Source organism: Anopheles moucheti, chromosome 3, assembly GCF_943734755.1.
Source record: "Anopheles moucheti chromosome 3, idAnoMoucSN_F20_07, whole genome shotgun sequence".
NCBI classification, from domain to species: Eukaryota; Metazoa; Arthropoda; class Insecta; order Diptera; family Culicidae; genus Anopheles; species Anopheles moucheti.
This window is the reverse complement of record NC_069141.1, coordinates 42471736-42489849: the sequence shown is the minus strand read 5'-3', so window position 1 is coordinate 42489849 and position 18114 is coordinate 42471736. Positions and strand designations below refer to the sequence as shown.

Sequence of the window (18114 nt, the reverse complement as noted above, 5' to 3'; positions counted from 1 at the left end):
AACATTATCGAAAGCAGCTGTAGTGCTTTTGTTATGTAGTGCAATTTGTTAGTGCGTTTGCATTCGTCCCCATTTCTACACTTGTTATCTCTTTGGCATTAGCCGAAGCACCTACTTTCTAGCAAATCTTTTACCAAAAACCAATCATCTTTAACCAAAGCATGGCGGTTGGAGGTGTGAAAATAATTCAGTTGATTGTTTTGAAAAAAAAATGCACAAAGCATCCCATTAGTAACTCTTCCATATCTCTTTCCACTTCATTTTAGGGCGTGTTACGGGTCGTCTTGGTTACGGGAATGGATATTCTGACGGTATCTATCTTATGCTACAAAAGGATAGTAAAAACCACATCATATAATGACCATTCGTAAAATTCGTGTTTTAGGGCGTTCCTATGCTGGAATCAACGAAGAAATCATGTACGTAAGCATAGGAATGGGAATCATCATTGCCATACTGATTTGCATCGCACTATGCTACATCGCACGGGAAAACTGTAAAAACAAGCGAGAATATTATATTACGGCCTAAAATATGAGTGAGTAGGGGCCTCCGGCGGGCTGACTGGATGATGTATTGTTCATAGTTAACTATTATCTAGCTATTTTGATATAATTTATGCTATTTTTAACATGTTCGATACACGTTAAACGCAGTCCAGGCACCGTCGCAGGTGAGCTCACAAAAAATCAAATAAGTAATAATATGGTCCGGAACTCTGGTTCCTGTCTGAAGTAAACTCGTGTTAACGGAAAAGTCTGTTTATTGCAAAACAATAAGTACATAATATGTATATGTTCGTTTTATATATATACACAGTTCGTGAAATGTAGCAGTCTATTTTGAAAACTATAATGATATATTAATGTATACAAACAGCTAGCAAGCTAAACGAAATGAAAGAAAGCGCGAGAATTTGGAAAACGCAATGTTGCTGCGTTCGAACAACAAAACTACAGAAAGGTTAATAAATGAACGACGTTAGTAAACTACCATATTAATAAACTAACATGTTTAATACGTAAGTTTTGCGTTTTACTTCATTTTGCATGTTTTGAAATGACCTACACGCAGATGAACCAATGGTTCTCATTGCAAGTGTGGTGGAGTCCACATGCTATGCCATTTAACAAATTATATACTAACTTCTTCGGATTGCTGTTCAGCCGACGCTTTCGATAGTGTCTTACCCCATGCACTCCATATACCGGCTCAAGTGCGTTGTTTCCTAGCAAGTCCTTTTGTTCTATGTTGTTTCGCGTGTTTGCATTTAGTAGACGATTTTACGTGAGGCGCATACTGATGCTATGAATAAATTCATAAATATGTTGGAATCACGACTGTATTCCATTTCGAAAGCGCTTTTTAAAATTCGTAATACACCAATGTTGTTATTTGCTAAAAATTGCAGCAAAACGTTCCACGCTTTGCGGTTGCTTTCAAGTTCAAATCGTTAAACTGTCACAACAAATGACCCACACCAAACCGAAAAAGACGGTTGTGTGTGTAGGTGGGAAGGTGTATTGGGAAGAGGATCGTGTGACGTACATTTGACAGTAGAGTAAAGAGCTTCGATGCAGTCAGTTCGTTTCGTTCATCGAGGAAAGAAGCAGATCGGCACAGTGGCGTTTTCGGAGTACTTTTCGGATTTCTGGGAACGGGCAGACTACTGCAGAAAGGCGTTTCCAGAACGAAAGTGTTTGTCCGTTCGTTCGACTAGATCGAGGAGAAAGTGAGCAGTGCGTCTACTAGTGGACATTGATACTAGTGCATACTATCGTGTCTATTGTGCTGCAAATACAATTTGTGATTTTCCTTCTTTATACACTTGTTGCGTACTAGAATGTGTGCAGTGCGAGTCGAAAAACGGCTGCAAAGCTAGATGCAGCAATAATTCCAATATGCCATGTTTGCGTTGGGCAGTGTAGTGTCTGTGTAACGTGCGTAACGTGGATAGCAACCCGAATGGTGCGCCTTATTTCCTGGGAAAAAGAAATCCTCCAACTTTGAACTATTGTTCCTGGAAGCGACGTAAAACTGTTTCTTGGAAATTGACAGCAACCACACGGCGCTCACGCACACATGCATTCGGCTTTAGGTTGTCGGCTGTGTTGGATTTAGGCAAAGCGACGCAATACGAAGCGTGTAACAAAACATAATATCAAAAGTGGTAACACTACTACAGGTGAGTAGATAAAAACAGCTTGACGTAAAACAATACAGCAGCACACGCATACACGTTAAAACAGAATGCGGAGGGAGTTTCCGATAATGTGTGGGCAGTGCATGTTGAGGTAGTGTGTGTGAGTGTAGTCTCTGACGCTGGCCGGGGCGATTTGTTTTGATTTCGTGGAACACATCTCGACAGAACAAACATGCCATGCTACTTTTGCTTTATGTTCTTACTGCACCCATCGCTGTCTCTTTTTCATCGGTATGGATGGTTGATTTCATGCTGTGTCCTATTTCCAAAAGAGCCCTTACGGAACAATGTTGCCCACAGATGTTAAGCAGATGATTTTTTTTTGGTTCTAGCATAGAGACAAATTGTCTACCATATGCGTAAAATAGATTGTTTTCCCCCTGTATATGCTGCGATTCATTTTTGTTGTGCTTAGTTTGTTTGAAACCTAATAACTTAGGTTGCTTTAGTGTTGTACATGAATCTATTTATAGTAACGCGATTACCCTAGCATTTTGTAGCCAAAAAGCAATTACTGATGATTAATCGAGTGTGAGCCATATATCCCTATGCTGTTGCTCTTAAGGCCCAGTTAATACATCTCAAACTTTCTACTGTTTCAGAATCCAGTCGTCATGTATCGTGCAGGGATTGTAATATTAATCTGCTGGATGTGCTGTTTGACCAATTCGTCAAAAATCAAAAGTCAAAATTTGTCACTAGGATGTAAGTTTAGATATTTCCTCTAACGTAATTGCATGTACCGAACCTTTGATAACATGTTGCTTTCTTTAAATTAGGGATTACCCCCCGTGAACCTCTATACATACAGGTGAACGATTCGTTTTCATTGCAATGTACGCTTAATATGCATGCCGCACGTGGATTAAACAGCAGCAATCTTATGTTCTACCTAGGCGATAAACCTGTTCCGCGAGAACAAGTGAAGGTAGGGATCTAGACATTGTTGCACTGTTCGCTGTGATAATTTTTGACGAAATCTATACTATTTTGCTAGATACTGAATGCTTCTACTATTGAGCTCACGGTCAAGCGGGCAGTGCCAGAGCCGAACTATGGGTACACATGCACATTGAACGATAAAAATGGTGTTGAGATGCGCAGCGTCTACGTCGGTCACAAACCGCGCGAGGTGAAAGACTTCAAGTGCCGTGACCCGCACTGGTCTAATAAGATGGTGTGCACCTTCACGCCGGATCCAAACACGATACCCACGACGTACAAATTGAAGTTAAGCTACCCGTCCGCCTTTCAAGATTATGACTGTAATCTCGAAACAGATGACCAGACGAAACAAACAAAGTGCATCATTGATGGCAGGATGGGGTACCAGAATTTCAGGGAACTGTTCCGTTTTTATCTGACCGCAGAAAATGAGCTAGGCACGTTGAATCAGGATTTCACCATCAATCAGTTCGATGTGGTCGTTCCGCAGGAACCCAAAGAATGTGCTTTTCAAAATATCACGTCCGACAGCGCGGTACTGACGTGGAAACATTGGTACAAGTATAAAGAATTTACCTATCGAAAGTTTAAATTTGAAGTCAAGCTACTGTCCAAATTTGACAACAATGTATGGCGCACAGCTATCAACGACATCCTATTACTGAAAGGTGAAGAGTATACACTACCTCTGGAGAACCTTCCATATGCGGCAACTTCCTACGACGTACGTATCAGGATGCGCACTAATTCGCCTGAGGAAGGTGAAGATATGTGGTCGAATTATACGGCTTGCCTGTTCAATACATTACCCCGTAAACCTGATATACCACCGGATGTAGCCATTGGTGGCTTCGAGGATTCTACCGAACATCATCTATTCGTGTACTGGCGGAAATTAGACGACTGGCAGCATAATGGCAATGGATTCTACTACAATATCACAATGATTGGACCGAATGGAACAATTATGTAAGTATCCTCGAAGTCCGCTGTAATTTTGCATAAGTCTCGTATTATATATATATATATATATACCCTACTAATATTATATATCTCATTCGTTGTACTTTTACTATTATCTCATTCTGTTTTTATATAATTGATTCTCATTTTGTGTATATAAATGCAGCATACACTTTACTACACACTTTGAAAAGCGTATACGTACTATCGTATAATGTTCCTTCGTATTCTTGTACTTATACAACTTTTATCCGAGTTACGTGACACTCTAAATTTACATTGTTTATTTTTTTACAATTCATGGAAATTAAAAGAAATCAAATACGCGAAGTTTTAAAATATTTCGAAAAATACGTTACATTTTATAATTTACACTACGAAATAAAACCACGTTATAAAAGAAGTTTGATTTATGCGAAAACTCGAATTACCCTAATTTCTCTGGCACACGTAAAACTTGCTAAAATTCGAATGCAGATAAAGATAACGTATGCATTAAAAAGTAGAACTAATTTTGTTAGTCTATATAACTACAGTAGTAATCACTAATTACCCCGATGCCTGTATCCGACGAGTGTTCGGAGTGACAATTGATTGACTGCTACTGCATTTTATATCGATATAAATGAGTGGAATGCTGTTAATCTGGAATATCCTTTTTATTTGTACGATTGGTGTCCTCAGTTCCCTCATCAAGTGTACCGAAAAACATGCATCTCATTCGACATTAACACACATTACCACACAGCAGGACAAAATGCGAACACTGCTCGTGTAGCCGATTGATTTTTAACGTTCCACAGTAAAATGTACAGTGGAATCACAACTTTGTGTCTAATTTGCGAGTTCTTGGAAAAGTTGGCTTCTGACAGTTCAAACCGGCATTCAAGCGATGGTTTCCTCTCATCACTTTTTAACGTTACTTTTGGTTGATAACCTTGACCTTAGTGATAGTGAATTTGACAGTGGGAACACTTATTAGTCGTATCACCTATTAAAACTGTCTAATTACCTTACCACGTTTAAAATCACGTTTCCATATTCTAAATGTATTTGTACATCAATTGTTTTTTTTTGTGTTTCAAGATGTTGTGTTGGTCAAGATACGATTCTTTACATTTTATTGGCCTCGTGTTTACCTGTACTATAATACTAGTTAAAAGAGCATAATCAATAACGTGCTTGTAATATAGTGGCTTGACTTCGGTAATATGTTAAAAAGTCACAATGAATGAAAAAAATGTTCTGGTGCTGTCCACGTTTTACTCACAGAATCCAATGTGTTCCACACTTGTGCGTGTTCATAAGCGATATTGTATTATTGGATTTTTTTCGTTTGAGAATTCAATCGTTTCGTTTGTTAATAGTCAATCGGAGAAGTTCGGTAACAAACCACTGTAGTAAGATAACTTTTGTTATGTTAAATTCTTAGTTGAGATCTGCCGCATCTGAGCGTGGAGAGTGCAGGAGGATCAAGTTATTAATCTAATAAAAAGAAGAAGAACTGTAGGCAATTTCTGAATAGTTCACAAAATTTTGGTGAAAGATGTCTGTAACACTACAAAGACCAAACGATTTTTGTTTATGCCTACTTTATAAACAAGTGCAAAACTTCTAGAATTTGTATTAATATTGCTTGGAGTTAGTATTTGGGAATAGATGAACAGAACTATTGAACATTGCAAATCACAAACGTAGGATGACATAAAATATATTTAGGATGAAATGAAGTGATGGTTGATCTCTAAAGCCTCGAAAAATTGAAACGATACGATGAAACTAATCAGTTTATAGTACAGAACTCAAGTGTTCCAACATTATAACTTATTTAATGATTTTTATAAATTCCTACAGTACTCACCTAAACACTACAAAAGGTGTGATCGACCGGCATCATGTTGCTGACATGGATTACACGTTCAAAATACGCAGCGTTAATACAGAGGGCTTTTCGAAACATAGCAGTGAGGTGTTTGTTCCTAGCCGCCGGCATCGTCTCGGGAAACCTTTGATCGACAAGTTGCTCTCTGATTCGGGCAAGTTCACGCTATCTTGGAAGCCCCCTTTCAATGCTCATGCTACGATCACTAGCTATACGGTATTCTGGTGCAATACAACTAGCAACTCTCCAAATGATTGCAATGGATCAATCAATTTTACAAGCGTCGCGCCGGATCAGACTACTTTTATACTAAGCGATGCCGGATCAACGCTTAATTTTGCAGTAGCAGCAAATGCAGGAAATCTATCATCAGGTATGGTATGGGCGGCTTGCACAGCCACGCACAAATCTGACATCGGCAAGTTGAAAATTATCTGGATCACCGAGATGATGTCGTCGTACATTTATCTGAAGTGGAATACCGAGTGCGGAGATGTAGCACACACGGGATACATTATCTACTACTGCCCGATCTCGAATCCTCGCACACTCAGTTGCAAGGAACCGGAACTTTCGGTTAACGTGACGAACAAGAATCAGCAGGAATGCCAGTTGGAAAACCTGAAACCGTACGTTACTTATAAGATTGAAATTGCCATGTACTCTGAGACGCAAATGGGTCCTCGGAGCGAACCGTTAGTCAATACGACAAGGGAGGCAGGTAAGAAGAAAGTTTTTTTTAATATATATTCTCTAGATGATTAAATAGCATTAATAGTTGCATTGTAAACAGTATGCAATGCCAGTTAATAATGTAAATTGTACGTCGTGTTACAAAACTGTATGGTTTTTATTTTATCGTTAACTCAGCTCCATCGCCACCACGAAATTTGATCGTTCGTAAAATAACGAATAGCAGCATAACCCTGCACTGGGAACCTCCGGAACATATCAATGGAGGCAAAATGAGCTACGAAATCAGCTACAATGGCCATCCGTTGAAGTACAATGTTGAAGAACTGGAAACAGAAGAGAACCAAACGCTCGAACATCTGGATGCATTTACCGAGTACAATATTAGTGTACGTGCTCTGACAATCGGGTTTTCAAATGCCAGCGCACCTGTGCGTGTTCGAACGCTGGTAGGAAATCCGCAAACGATCGGACAACCAAGCACCAATAGTTCGAACGGTTCAAAGCTAACCATTAGTTGGAACCCTCCCATGAAGCCTTCTGGTTGTGTGGAATTTTATGAGTTGAGGGTGAAAGCGAAGCAGACTGTTACCTATCAACAGCGCAAAACCGAGTGTCAACTTCGTGAAGCAATATGCCAAAATCGTGATAGTTCGAAGTATGAATTTCTGGTGCGTGCAGTAAACATAGACATTGCCGGACCAAATGAGGATGCGTTTGAGAAGCTTTCATGCAACGATCGTTGGGCGGAATTGAATAAAATGTGGTCTGATTTGAGGCGACATGTAGCTTATGCAGATTGTGGAACATACGATGCTGAATCTACTTGGCTTAATGCACCGCCGTCTAACATAAGGCTGCATTATGGCCCCTGGTCTGAGCCATTGGCGCACTGGTGCTCGATGGAGAACAAAAATGCTTTACATCCGTTTATGTTGATAGGATTTATCATGATGTGCTCTGTCATCGTGCTTGGATATTCATACATCCGAGTAAAACACGTACTGCAGGTGAAGGTTATAATTCCAGACGGTCTGAATGACATAACTGGATCAGGTAAACCAGGATTTAATTCTGTGCTTGGACCAACTGCTATCATCTTCACGGAGCACCATCGCGTCGATCACATTATAACGGGAGGTTCCAACAAAGAAGCCAGTTATAGCAAAGAACAAAATCAATGTCTCCTACCTTCATCTTCGTCCTCCGGAGGAAGCATCGCGGACTTGAGCGGCCATGATCAACGATCCTCAGCTGATTACTGCAGTAACAGTGGATGCTGTGAGGACGATAGTACTAGCTTTTATGACCAGGAAGCGGAACGCCAAGATCTGCATGGGGTAGGTGGAATTTTGTTACAATAATTGTACATCGTGACGTAACGTATTAAAATTACTTATGTGTCAAATTACAGTATAGCGACGAAACAACGGAATCAATTGGAAATAGTCAGGAACACGATAGGCACTTGGGCAGCACTAGCCGCAGATCAAACGAGATAGACTCATCATTCGGACATATGAGCCAAAGAAAAACAAGCTCACCAATGCACGTGATGGAAGGCAATAATAGCAGTCAAAAAAGAACATCCGCAATGCCGATTACCGTCACATCTGGATATGTACCAGCACCGGTAGTGAACGTATGTATTAGCACAGAGACGTTGTATTGCATGTGGCTTAATGTAACGGTTTAAATCAACTCAATTTAATTTTGTTTTAAAATGCTTCTAGACCATCAAACAACCTATCAGCTCAAATGGTTATTTGCAAATAGGAGCACTGACTAACGGTAGCATGCTGGCGCCATTGAACACGACGACGATGCAGAAATCGTTGAGTGCTAAAATAGCAGCAGCTCCTATATCAGGTACGACGGTGTTAAAAAAAATTGTATGCAAATTGTTCTAATTATATTGCTCTGCTGTTTTCACCCACACAGGTTACGTAACGCATAAGCAGCTATCAGATTATGGACAACACTTAAAATAAGTCGTGTTGCAAGGATTGACTGAAATAATGGTCCTTAGGCTAATGGATAGTAATAATGCCCACAGCGTAGAGAAATTAGTATAAAAGATCAACTTTTTGTGGCAAAAAATGTTGTTTTTACACTATCTGCTGGACAAGACAGAGAATGTTACCCCGACGATTTTACACCCCCGTATACATGTAATACTAAAAACACAAGCTTTGTCTAACACATATAAACACAACACGACATAGCACATATATGGAACAATGCAGTACTTTACTGTGACCAAAAAAACGACAGTAAACACTCATTTGTAATCGGTAACATCTCTTAATATGCCATTTTTCCACAGCCAACGTGTAATATTCTTTCTTGTTTCAATAATTGTTCTCAGCGAAAACGTGTGAAAGAATTGTTCAGTGAATAGGTGATACTCGCTTTTTGCTCAATTTGGACCGATGTAACCCGGTGTGTAAACTATCAAAGGAATCCTATTCGTACCTGTATATGTGTGTACATGATCTACTGGACTGGAAAACACAACAGCGATATAGCCGAGCTTAGTTTAGAATGCAACTAAACATCAATCTGCACAGTTCAAGGTGTTAGGTCACCTATTTTATCGTAGTCAGGTATAGACGTATTTGTGTATGTGTACATGTTAAATGAGATACGGTGTTAATTCACAATGCACGTTTCACGATCTGATCCTACATCTTTTACCACATCTTTCTTTAACCATCCCCTTGCTGTGCTGATGAACAGATCTTTTTAGTTATTCAACCTTTCGATGTAAACAACTGCTAAGGTGTAAGAGAAATAAAATATACAGCGAAGGACACTGCATACTTACGACCAAGCTGTACCCTGTATGTGATATTTCTTTTCTTGTTTATGTTGTTTACCTAATGCCGGTTTGGAATTGACATCATATCTGCTTTAGATGGCAATAGTTCAAAATCGCGTTATGCAACATCGTTATCTACAACGACACAATTAAGAGGAGGAATGAACTTTACAAAAGCACGCCGATGTGTGTAGTGGTCTACGATCGCTTTATTTTTCCTTTCTTTTCCTGTATTGTTGAAACATTGGGCTGCCATCTTTGTTCAGGTTATTTAATATTGTTATAAAAGAAAGCACATTGCATCTAAAATTGCTCCACATCGAAAGTGAACAGCTGGGATCAGTATTTGGGGGCTCACAGGACATCGTCTCGTGAGAGAAATACAATTTTTTGGTGTCTATTCAATTCAGTACCAGTTTTGCTAGTTTTTGGTTTGATTTTTAGTGCAAGACTAACGTAATTTTTGTTGAACGATTAGGAGGCAGGTTTTTTTGTACCTGTACTGTACTTTGGTTATCAATGTTTTATACGCAATATTGCAACGTGAGTGCACTTTAACAACAGTTTTGGGGTGAAATACACTGGACAGATAGAGTGTGGTTTGAACTACGTTTTTTTCTGGTTGTTGTGTACTCCTAAAACAGGGCTCAAACATGCAATAACAGTTAGTGGGTAGTAGATTAGTTTTCCTAGAGGCTCAAAATGTCCGTGCGCTACCGAGAAACGATGACAAAAGGTATAAATAAACTCTTTGATTTTGTTCCACCGGTAAAAGTTGTGTAAATCTGGCATTAATAACGCTGCGAATTGTAGCCGCCGCTGACACTGCCTACGCATAACGAATTTGTTTCCGTTAGGCTCTGGTTTTTCGATACAACGCGTATAAATGTACATGTCCGTAACAATAAGCAGGGAGTACATATCCCGTGCCAAACCAAAAATGTCCTTTACCCTGCTATGCAGTAGCCTCTACTGCCACGCACACACGTACCATTATATGTATTCTGCTACTACATCGTGGGGTTGAGTTCACCGAATAAATCCTATTTGTTGAGTATATAAATGTATGATGTATACAGCATTTAAAAAGTGGTTGGTATTAGATTTCGTTTGATTTAATCATTCCCGCCCGGGGGGTTTATAGCTACATTGTTGTTTTTTGGCTTTTAAATTTGTCACCTTATACTTATGTCTTTATTTAAGTGCTTCCCTAAAGAGGCAATCTTTTAATTAGTTTGGTCCATTAGTGGGGTAGAGAATTGCTATGTGTGTGTGTGTGTATGTGTTCATCTTCGTTTGTGTGGTTTTCCTGCATCATACCCCCTGTCTAAGCTGGGGGTCTTTCTGCGTGTACTGATGGTTAGTTCTGTTCGTTACATCATGCGGTTCATGTCGATGATTTGAATGGGTTCACAGATGTTTCACGCTTGTATATAGCGCTGACGACGCTTTTGGCATTTTTCGTAGGCCAGATAGATTAACGCTAAGGTGATTAGTATCGCGATGGTGACCGCCATCCCGATACTAATCCATATGATTTCTTCATTTATTCCACCATGGTAGGATCGTCCTGCAATACCCGAAGGGAAGTAAAGTTAGCGGGATGTTTGCTATAGCACCTTCTCATTTTGAAAAGCGATCCCACCTCCAGTCCGGTAGTTCGATGAGTACCCAATATTTCCCGTGCCAGCAACTCTCCCGACGGCCATTTTGGTTGTTTACTTTTCGGGCAAAGACTTCAAAAACTTCTGGTGCTGCAGAGTGGGGAAAAAGGATCGTTTATGCCTGGATGCACTGGTTAGCACAGATGTTGGTTAGCTGCCCTGCTCTAATGAATTTCCGACGAGCCTGCGACAACAACAACATGACGAGTGGGACCGGAAATAAATTACATGAAAGAAAACTCACACTGCACGCACACCGCCTACTTACGACAGGACGAACAAATTGCACTATACCATGAAAGTAGTAACGCCTCAGTTTTTGCGTGCTTTCATTGTGCTTTTATTGCCTTGGTTTAGTAAAAGAACACCTTTTGCCATTTTTTGTTTGTTTGTTTTAGCAAACTCAGCAGCGGCAGGTTGTCGAAACTTTCTAAAAACGAATGCTTGTAGCACAATGTTACAGGCACTTGCCAGTAACATGAAGTCCAAAAAGATGTATAGTGGAAACACTTTCTCTACAACCCGCTACGCACAAGATGTATTTGGGTTTCCGTTTTTTTCTATTATAATAGTTTATTACAACCACACATAGCAAACATTGAGAGGTACCTGCGCAGAATCTTACGCCTGGAGATTATGGGTATGTTGAAAAGATATGATTAACCCCAACATGGAAGAGAAACACGATCTGGAGAGATGAGAATGTTCCCAGAGAGCATCATGCATACCAGTCGCATGGTATGGTTTTGATAACGCTTTTGATACTGCACAAAGTTGGCGATTGATCTTGACGCGATGGCCGTTTGTTTTTATTTAATTTTTGTAAAAATCAATAAACACCAAAATAAAACATAATGGTTAAGTTAGCAATGTCGTTTGGGAGGAGGAGCACAACTATTTACGTAGATTATAACAAATAACTGAGGGTTTCGCACGATCGTGTACATGAAAATATTTCAATATTAACATTATGAGCAGAAAACCATTTTTAAGTAACAATCTATTTACTCATTATTCCATTTGCCTCATGTAACTATCGTTTCGAAGATAACCTTCACAGCGGTTTCACTAAAAAGACAGCATGCTGGTTTCAAATCTACTCACCACCGGAAATAATAAATAATCTCCCGTCCCGACTGACTGTGTCCCGACATTTCATTGAATGTTGCATTGAACAAAACATTACATCTATTTACTAGACCAAACTACGTCTATCACCATTCAAATATCTGAGTAACATCCAACAAACGTAATGATTTTGGGCTCCATACTGTTTCTGTTTATTCTTTTCTTCTTGGCGTAACGACCTATTTGGCATAATGCCTACCGTTTCTGACTTATTAGATTTATATTACCAAGTAGCCGGATAGTTTGCCCTTGTGCTACGGGGGATTGGTCCGGACGGGAGTATGGACCCCGGTACTGGTACTGTGAAGACCGGAATCGCTATCAATACACCGGTGGTGGTTTCTGTTTATTGTATTGTTGTAATATTAAATGTCTATACCTATACCTAGCTTATAATAAACATCTCACTCACCCATTTACGCGGTCTTAAAACAATTTCATTGCATGCTACATGTAAAGCGCGCGCTCACATGCGACTGATACTTGAAAGAAGGTGCCGCCATTTTATCGCATTCCTGCATGGAGTTTATATCCAAGTTAATCGTACATCGACTATATCTCTGTCACCGTTCTGTAGAGCCACTATACGCTGATACAGTTCCATTGCCGGGCCAAGCTTAAGGCCAAATCTCGTCAGCACGTCACCTTTCCGCATTAAGAGCAACGATGCGCCATCGATTTCCTGGAAAATATCGTGACTTTTTAGTAACGCTTTTTAGTTCGTTAGTCAGAATTGACTGTTGTAGTCATGCTTACCTGTTCGTGGAATAAATCACCCCACGCTTTGCAATGCCTGCCGAAGAACCGACACACATCATCGCACGACCAGTACCGTATGTCTTTGACCGATTCATCGTTGCTATAATCGGCTTTTAATGACGATTTAGTGGTTTTTCTGGTTGCGATGGTATCGGCTAGGGCACCACCATCACTATCCGCACTTGGGTCTTGTTTGATCGGAGCATAAAGCCGTTCGTCGGCCGTTACATCGTTTACATTCCCATGGCCACCGAGTTCCGTCTCGCTGAATCCGGCAAAATCATGCTGCTGCTTGTTATCCTCTTCTCTCTCCTCTTCCTCTTCCTCTTCTTCCTCCGGTTCCTCATCCTCCTCCTCTTCATCATTCATATTATCAGCTTCTTCAGAAGTTCGACGCCTAACAGATTTGGTTTGATTTTTCGACTTTCCCTGTTTGTTACCAGATGTCTTGCTGTCCGTTTTAAGTAACGCACACGCAGAACACGTCCAAGGTGTTATGGGTGTTTTACGTGGTATTCGCCCGGGCCCTTTCTGGCCGCATTTTTGACAAAGGCGGCACGATGTCCCCGGCGTTGTAGTAGCACTGCGATGGCTAGCTGTTACTATTGGTACCGTTGAATTTGCTGCTGACGTATGACTATTGTAGCTTGAACCTGCTTCGGCAAAGGACGACGATAACGGCGTTGGGGTCCGGCTTGTTTCTGATTTCGATAGCCCCGTTGTTGTTACCGCTATATCGTTTTCACCTCGACGGTTGCGTTTTCGCGGCACATGATGGTCGGAGGGGTCAAATACAATTTTCGCTTTCTGTTTATTGCAAAATAAAATTAAATACAACGATAAAAATGGGTATGTGACCTCCGTTGCGGGTAAGAATGTGATAAAATGTTTTTGTTGTGATTATTACCTTCGTGCGCGAACCAACGCGAGCTGTTATGCGATCACTGCTGCTATCGGGATCCATGGCAACCTGTGATGATTTGCCCATGCTGGTTGCTTGCTGATAGTTTTGTTCACTTCACGCTTCCAGCTTACCCAAACCAACTCCTTGGGTACCGTCGTTCAACGTGCAACCCACGTCACGTTTACCAAAAGGATTGCGGCAGGTATGTAGGGCAAACGCAGAAACAACAAAAGAAGACTAAAACACTTGCAACTACAACTGCAACGAACCCATCAATTGCATTCTGTTGTCACGAATGTCTATCGTAGGGCAAGATAATAACATAAACCTCTCCTTTCTAAATTCACTGCAAGCCACAAGAATTCCTTCCCAATGATGTTTCCCCCAAGAATATACCAATTTCAAAATGAGTCCAATTTGACAGCTTCGCCAAGGGTAAAAAATCTGTTGTTTCTGTTTTCTTCCAGAGCCGAAGTGAACTGACAGCTACGATACGTGAACGTTGTCTAGCTAATGTAATTCTGAATTCGAAATTTACAAATGCGTTCAGATGCTTTTAAGGGCAATAAAGTTCGTATATTATTTTTATTTCAAATACATTTCGTTTCGAATACACCTAATTCACTAATTTAACACTACAGGTAGATAAGATCAACAATTAATATTTCATTGCATGGGGAATTAAAAGTGAAAGAAAAGGGTTTTGTGTGGCGATTGCAAACATTCTTTTTAGATCCATTTCAAAGAAAATCAGAACGAAGAACAATTCTATAGACGCATGCCAACTATTTCGAATTGGTTCGGAAGTAAAGTGAATAAATAACACATGTTAAAACCTTTTTAGTTCCTTTATAGTAATAACAACTGATGATGAGCCATCCCATGTCTCATGCCAGCCATGATCATGTCAAAAAATAGGAAATAATGGAAGGTTTTAAGAGAACCGGATCATAGTGGAATCCATCCCCCCTTATGTCCAAAAACGCAACAACGGAACGGTTTAAAAGATGAAATTATTTGACGACTGCAACCATTTGCTACCGCATGAGCTTGGCGGTGGATCGTCGTAATCGTCCGACTGACGTCGATTGCCTCCGCTTCCACCGAGCGATAGCAGTGGCAATTTGGAGGCTTTCTTGTCTCGCTGTTCCTGAACCTCCCGGTGATACAGAAGATTGTCGTCGCGCACAAACTCCTGCAGCCGGGTAGGCAGTTCGTTCAGGGCGGGAAAGTTTTCGTGCATGCCGCCACCGATGTCACCATACGAGGAACTGATCGTTTGACCTTGGCTGCTTGCGGCGGCTTCCGTTGCTTCCGAAGCATTGTTCGTGACCAGTTGGTAGAACAGTATATACGGTGTGTTAGGGCTCGGTATGTTCTGCAGTTCACTGGTTGTGCATTCCGTAACGTAGTTGTCATTAAACTTGAACCACGATCCCGTACCATCTTGTGCGTAGGTGTAGTAGTGTCCCGAGTCCATGCTTGTACCGTAATGTACTACAACCGCATAGTTGCGATAGTGCAGCTGACGACAGTGACCAGCGGCATCCGTCACGGTAAGCGAAATGTCCTCATTGTGTAATATCTTGTTCATCAGCTTCGCGCGCAAGTTTCGGATCTGGTCATACCGGAAGTGTTTAATGGTCAGGATGAGGTTCTGGGGTGGTACCGTTACCGTCACGGAACGCTCACAATCGCGCAACTGCTGACACCGATCACAGAAATATTGATTCTCGCCGACCAGTTTCTCGGACGAGCAAAAGTAATCGAGCAGCTTCTGCACCGAATGTGTACCATCGCCCGCAGCCGAAAGATCACTATCGTCCGGGAAGGAAAGATCGAGCGACCGGAAGGTCTCGGTCGTATGGTTCGCACTGTTACAAACCGCGCACAAACATCCAACCGAAAGTTGACCCTCGAACGTTTTCTGCACTAGTGTTTTGCCACCTCCGCTGTTACTGCTGCCCCCACCGCCACCAGCATTGTTTGGAGCAGGTGGTAGTGATGGTGCGTTATGTGGCTGATTTCCATGCAGCAACTTTTTCTCCTGCTCGTGCAGACGATCGAGTAGATAGCTAAGAAACTCGGAAGAATCCTGCTGGTAACCGGGTGCGAAACCTGGCGGTCGTGTTGATGCCAGTACGGCACGTGGCGTCAGTTCGGGTCGCCGTGAGTGGATCAACAGAGCGAGGAGCTGTTGAAATTCTGAGAATGGCGGCGCATCGATCTGCTTCAGTAAAACTTCCGTACAAAATCTAAGCAAGAAAAGAAGGACGATTCATTTGTGAGCTGTTATGGCCAAGGTATGGAACTTACTGTTTAGTCATAGCCAACGCTTGTACCACGCTGTTCATGTAGCATGTATTGCCCAGATTGACCAAACCTACGCGGGCATTGGAACGAATCAAACTATTGTCCACGTCGGAAGTATTGTCGTATCGTTCGTTACAAGCATAGTTCAAACGAACGTTGTCCTGCGAAAGAAAATGGAAATAAAAAAACACATACACACAATTGTAGAGAGATAGTGTCTTTTGTGTTTGTTTTGGTCATATTAGAAAATTACCGATTGCAAATCTCCACACGACTCCAAACAACTGATCACTGGACCAACCTGCTGTTGGTAGTGCGGGAGCAGCATTACTTCCTTGCATTGTTTCAATTTATCCTTCCGCACATTCAAAATGCAATTTGTTCTGCCCTTAGCCTACAATAGGTTGCAAGAATTAGCAATGATGAGTAGTTTTGATCGGCCCGTTATCTTTAAAATATATTATCACTTACCATTAAACCTTCGACCATTTGTATAATCCAAACGTTTAGGTTTGGCGCAAAATTTATCTTACACAGCCAGTCGATGAAAACGTTAAGAATTTTTCTGATATGTTCATCGATCATGTTTTTCGACAGAATCCACGCAACACCTTGTTTAGGGTCCATGAGTGCCAGCATGATTGTAGCGAACGGCGAGGGCAGTTTCTTTACCGACAGTGCATCGACAGTGTACATCTTTTCAAGACAATCCTTCACCAGCTCGCGAAAGGCTTTCCGTTCAACCAGCTGCTGGAACTGCTTCGTAATGATGTCAGCCAGCGATCGCAGGCTCCGTATTTCGTGTTTGGTAGTCGCATCGATCTGATCCGCCACCAGCAGTACGACGATGCATTCGCATATTTTCTGATATTCCGCCTCGGTGAAACAGTTTGCATCACCATTGTTGACACTCTGTAGCAGCAACTGCTCGAGCAGCATACGCAAGGCCGACGCTGAATCACTGCCACCATTCCCGGAGCTACGGAACGACGACTCGGTTGTGTTTTGGTTGATAGCCATCCGGAGTACGTTTTACTTTCCGTCTGAACACGAATTGAACGGGCAACGTATCGCGGGTGTTATAACTGCAAACGCAATACGCCACAGTGTGCCACCGAACAAAACTAATCAATTTCGCTCTTGCAGGCCTAGACTTTCCTCTTTGTACGGGTATTAAAATCACTGTTGTGTACTCGGAAGAAAAGGAGCTTTTTTGTTTTTTCTATTCTCCCTACTTTGTCAGTGGGAAAAATGCATCCGAAATGTCACATGAACTCTTTGGTTCTCGAATGCGTGCATAAAACCGGTTGGTCCATAACATATTACCCGTGGCCATGTAAAAGGTAGATGCAGTCAACAGAAATCAATTGTATCCTTTTTTAAGGAACAGCAAAAGCGCGACTGGTACATTTTTGCTGGAAATCAATTTTATCTTCTGTTCAGAAACAGATTTCTATCGGCTAATGCTATGATTTTTTCGAAGATATTTTCTCAAACTCAAAGGTATTTATAGTATATTTGTTCTATGTTTGAACGTTTCGCAAAATATTGCATAAAAGAACAAAATACCTGCTAAAACTCGGCCGCTGCATCGGAAAACTATCAGATCGCTGTCAAATTTGCGACCTGGATTTTGACGCTGTATTGACAGCAACCGACATGAACCAACCCGGTTGTTCGTTGAAACATTTTTGCTTTTTACAAAAGTTTGTATACAATGCGCCGAGCAAAGTCTCACACAAGCGCGAGAAAGTGAAAGTAATTTTCTGCCGCAAAACAGTGCGCTCGGAACCGCGAGGGGCTCGGATTCATTACCAAATGGCTGTGCTGGGTAAATGC

At 41.3% G+C, this 18114-nt stretch overlaps 5 protein-coding genes across 5 annotated transcripts; 2 read left to right on the top strand and 3 right to left on the bottom strand.

The window, feature by feature from the left end:
* The first annotated feature begins 72 nt into the window (after positions 1 to 72).
* On the top strand, positions 73 to 976 carry LOC128304390 (uncharacterized). The gene is made up of 3 exons (XM_053041572.1): positions 73 to 174; positions 267 to 311; positions 386 to 976. The coding sequence occupies exons 1-3, from the start codon at positions 162 to 164 to the stop codon at positions 529 to 531; spliced, it is 204 nt and encodes a 67-aa protein (XP_052897532.1). The 5' UTR covers positions 73 to 161; the 3' UTR covers positions 532 to 976.
* Positions 977 to 1704: 728 nt separating this feature from the next.
* Positions 1705 to 9532, top strand: LOC128302307 (cytokine receptor). The gene is made up of 9 exons (XM_053039103.1): positions 1705 to 2185; positions 2806 to 2908; positions 2983 to 3131; positions 3201 to 4117; positions 5966 to 6714; positions 6864 to 8026; positions 8101 to 8328; positions 8420 to 8555; positions 8628 to 9532. Exons 2-9 carry the CDS (start codon positions 2818 to 2820, stop codon positions 8675 to 8677), a joined length of 3483 nt encoding a protein of 1160 aa, XP_052895063.1. The 5' UTR covers positions 1705 to 2185; positions 2806 to 2817; the 3' UTR covers positions 8678 to 9532.
* A 174-nt stretch (positions 9533 to 9706) lies between these two features.
* LOC128302308 (uncharacterized) lies at positions 9707 to 11349 on the bottom strand. Its single transcript, XM_053039104.1, has 2 exons — positions 11153 to 11349; positions 9707 to 11077 (listed from the first exon to the last, which is right to left on the bottom strand). Exons 1-2 carry the CDS (start codon positions 11214 to 11216, stop codon positions 10929 to 10931), a joined length of 213 nt encoding a protein of 70 aa, XP_052895064.1. The 5' UTR covers positions 11217 to 11349; the 3' UTR covers positions 9707 to 10928.
* A 542-nt stretch (positions 11350 to 11891) lies between these two features.
* Positions 11892 to 14412, bottom strand: LOC128304040 (bromodomain-containing protein DDB_G0278469). Its single transcript, XM_053041163.1, has 3 exons — positions 13966 to 14412; positions 13056 to 13865; positions 11892 to 12981 (listed from the first exon to the last, which is right to left on the bottom strand). The coding sequence occupies exons 1-3, from the start codon at positions 14044 to 14046 to the stop codon at positions 12826 to 12828; spliced, it is 1047 nt and encodes a 348-aa protein (XP_052897123.1). The 5' UTR covers positions 14047 to 14412; the 3' UTR covers positions 11892 to 12825.
* Positions 14413 to 14803: 391 nt separating this feature from the next.
* On the bottom strand, positions 14804 to 17458 carry LOC128303320 (ubiquitin carboxyl-terminal hydrolase 35). Its single transcript, XM_053040244.1, has 4 exons — positions 16747 to 17458; positions 16529 to 16669; positions 16279 to 16436; positions 14804 to 16217 (listed from the first exon to the last, which is right to left on the bottom strand). Exons 1-4 carry the CDS (start codon positions 17293 to 17295, stop codon positions 14963 to 14965), a joined length of 2103 nt encoding a protein of 700 aa, XP_052896204.1. The 5' UTR covers positions 17296 to 17458; the 3' UTR covers positions 14804 to 14962.
* Between the last annotated feature and the right edge of the window lie 656 nt (positions 17459 to 18114).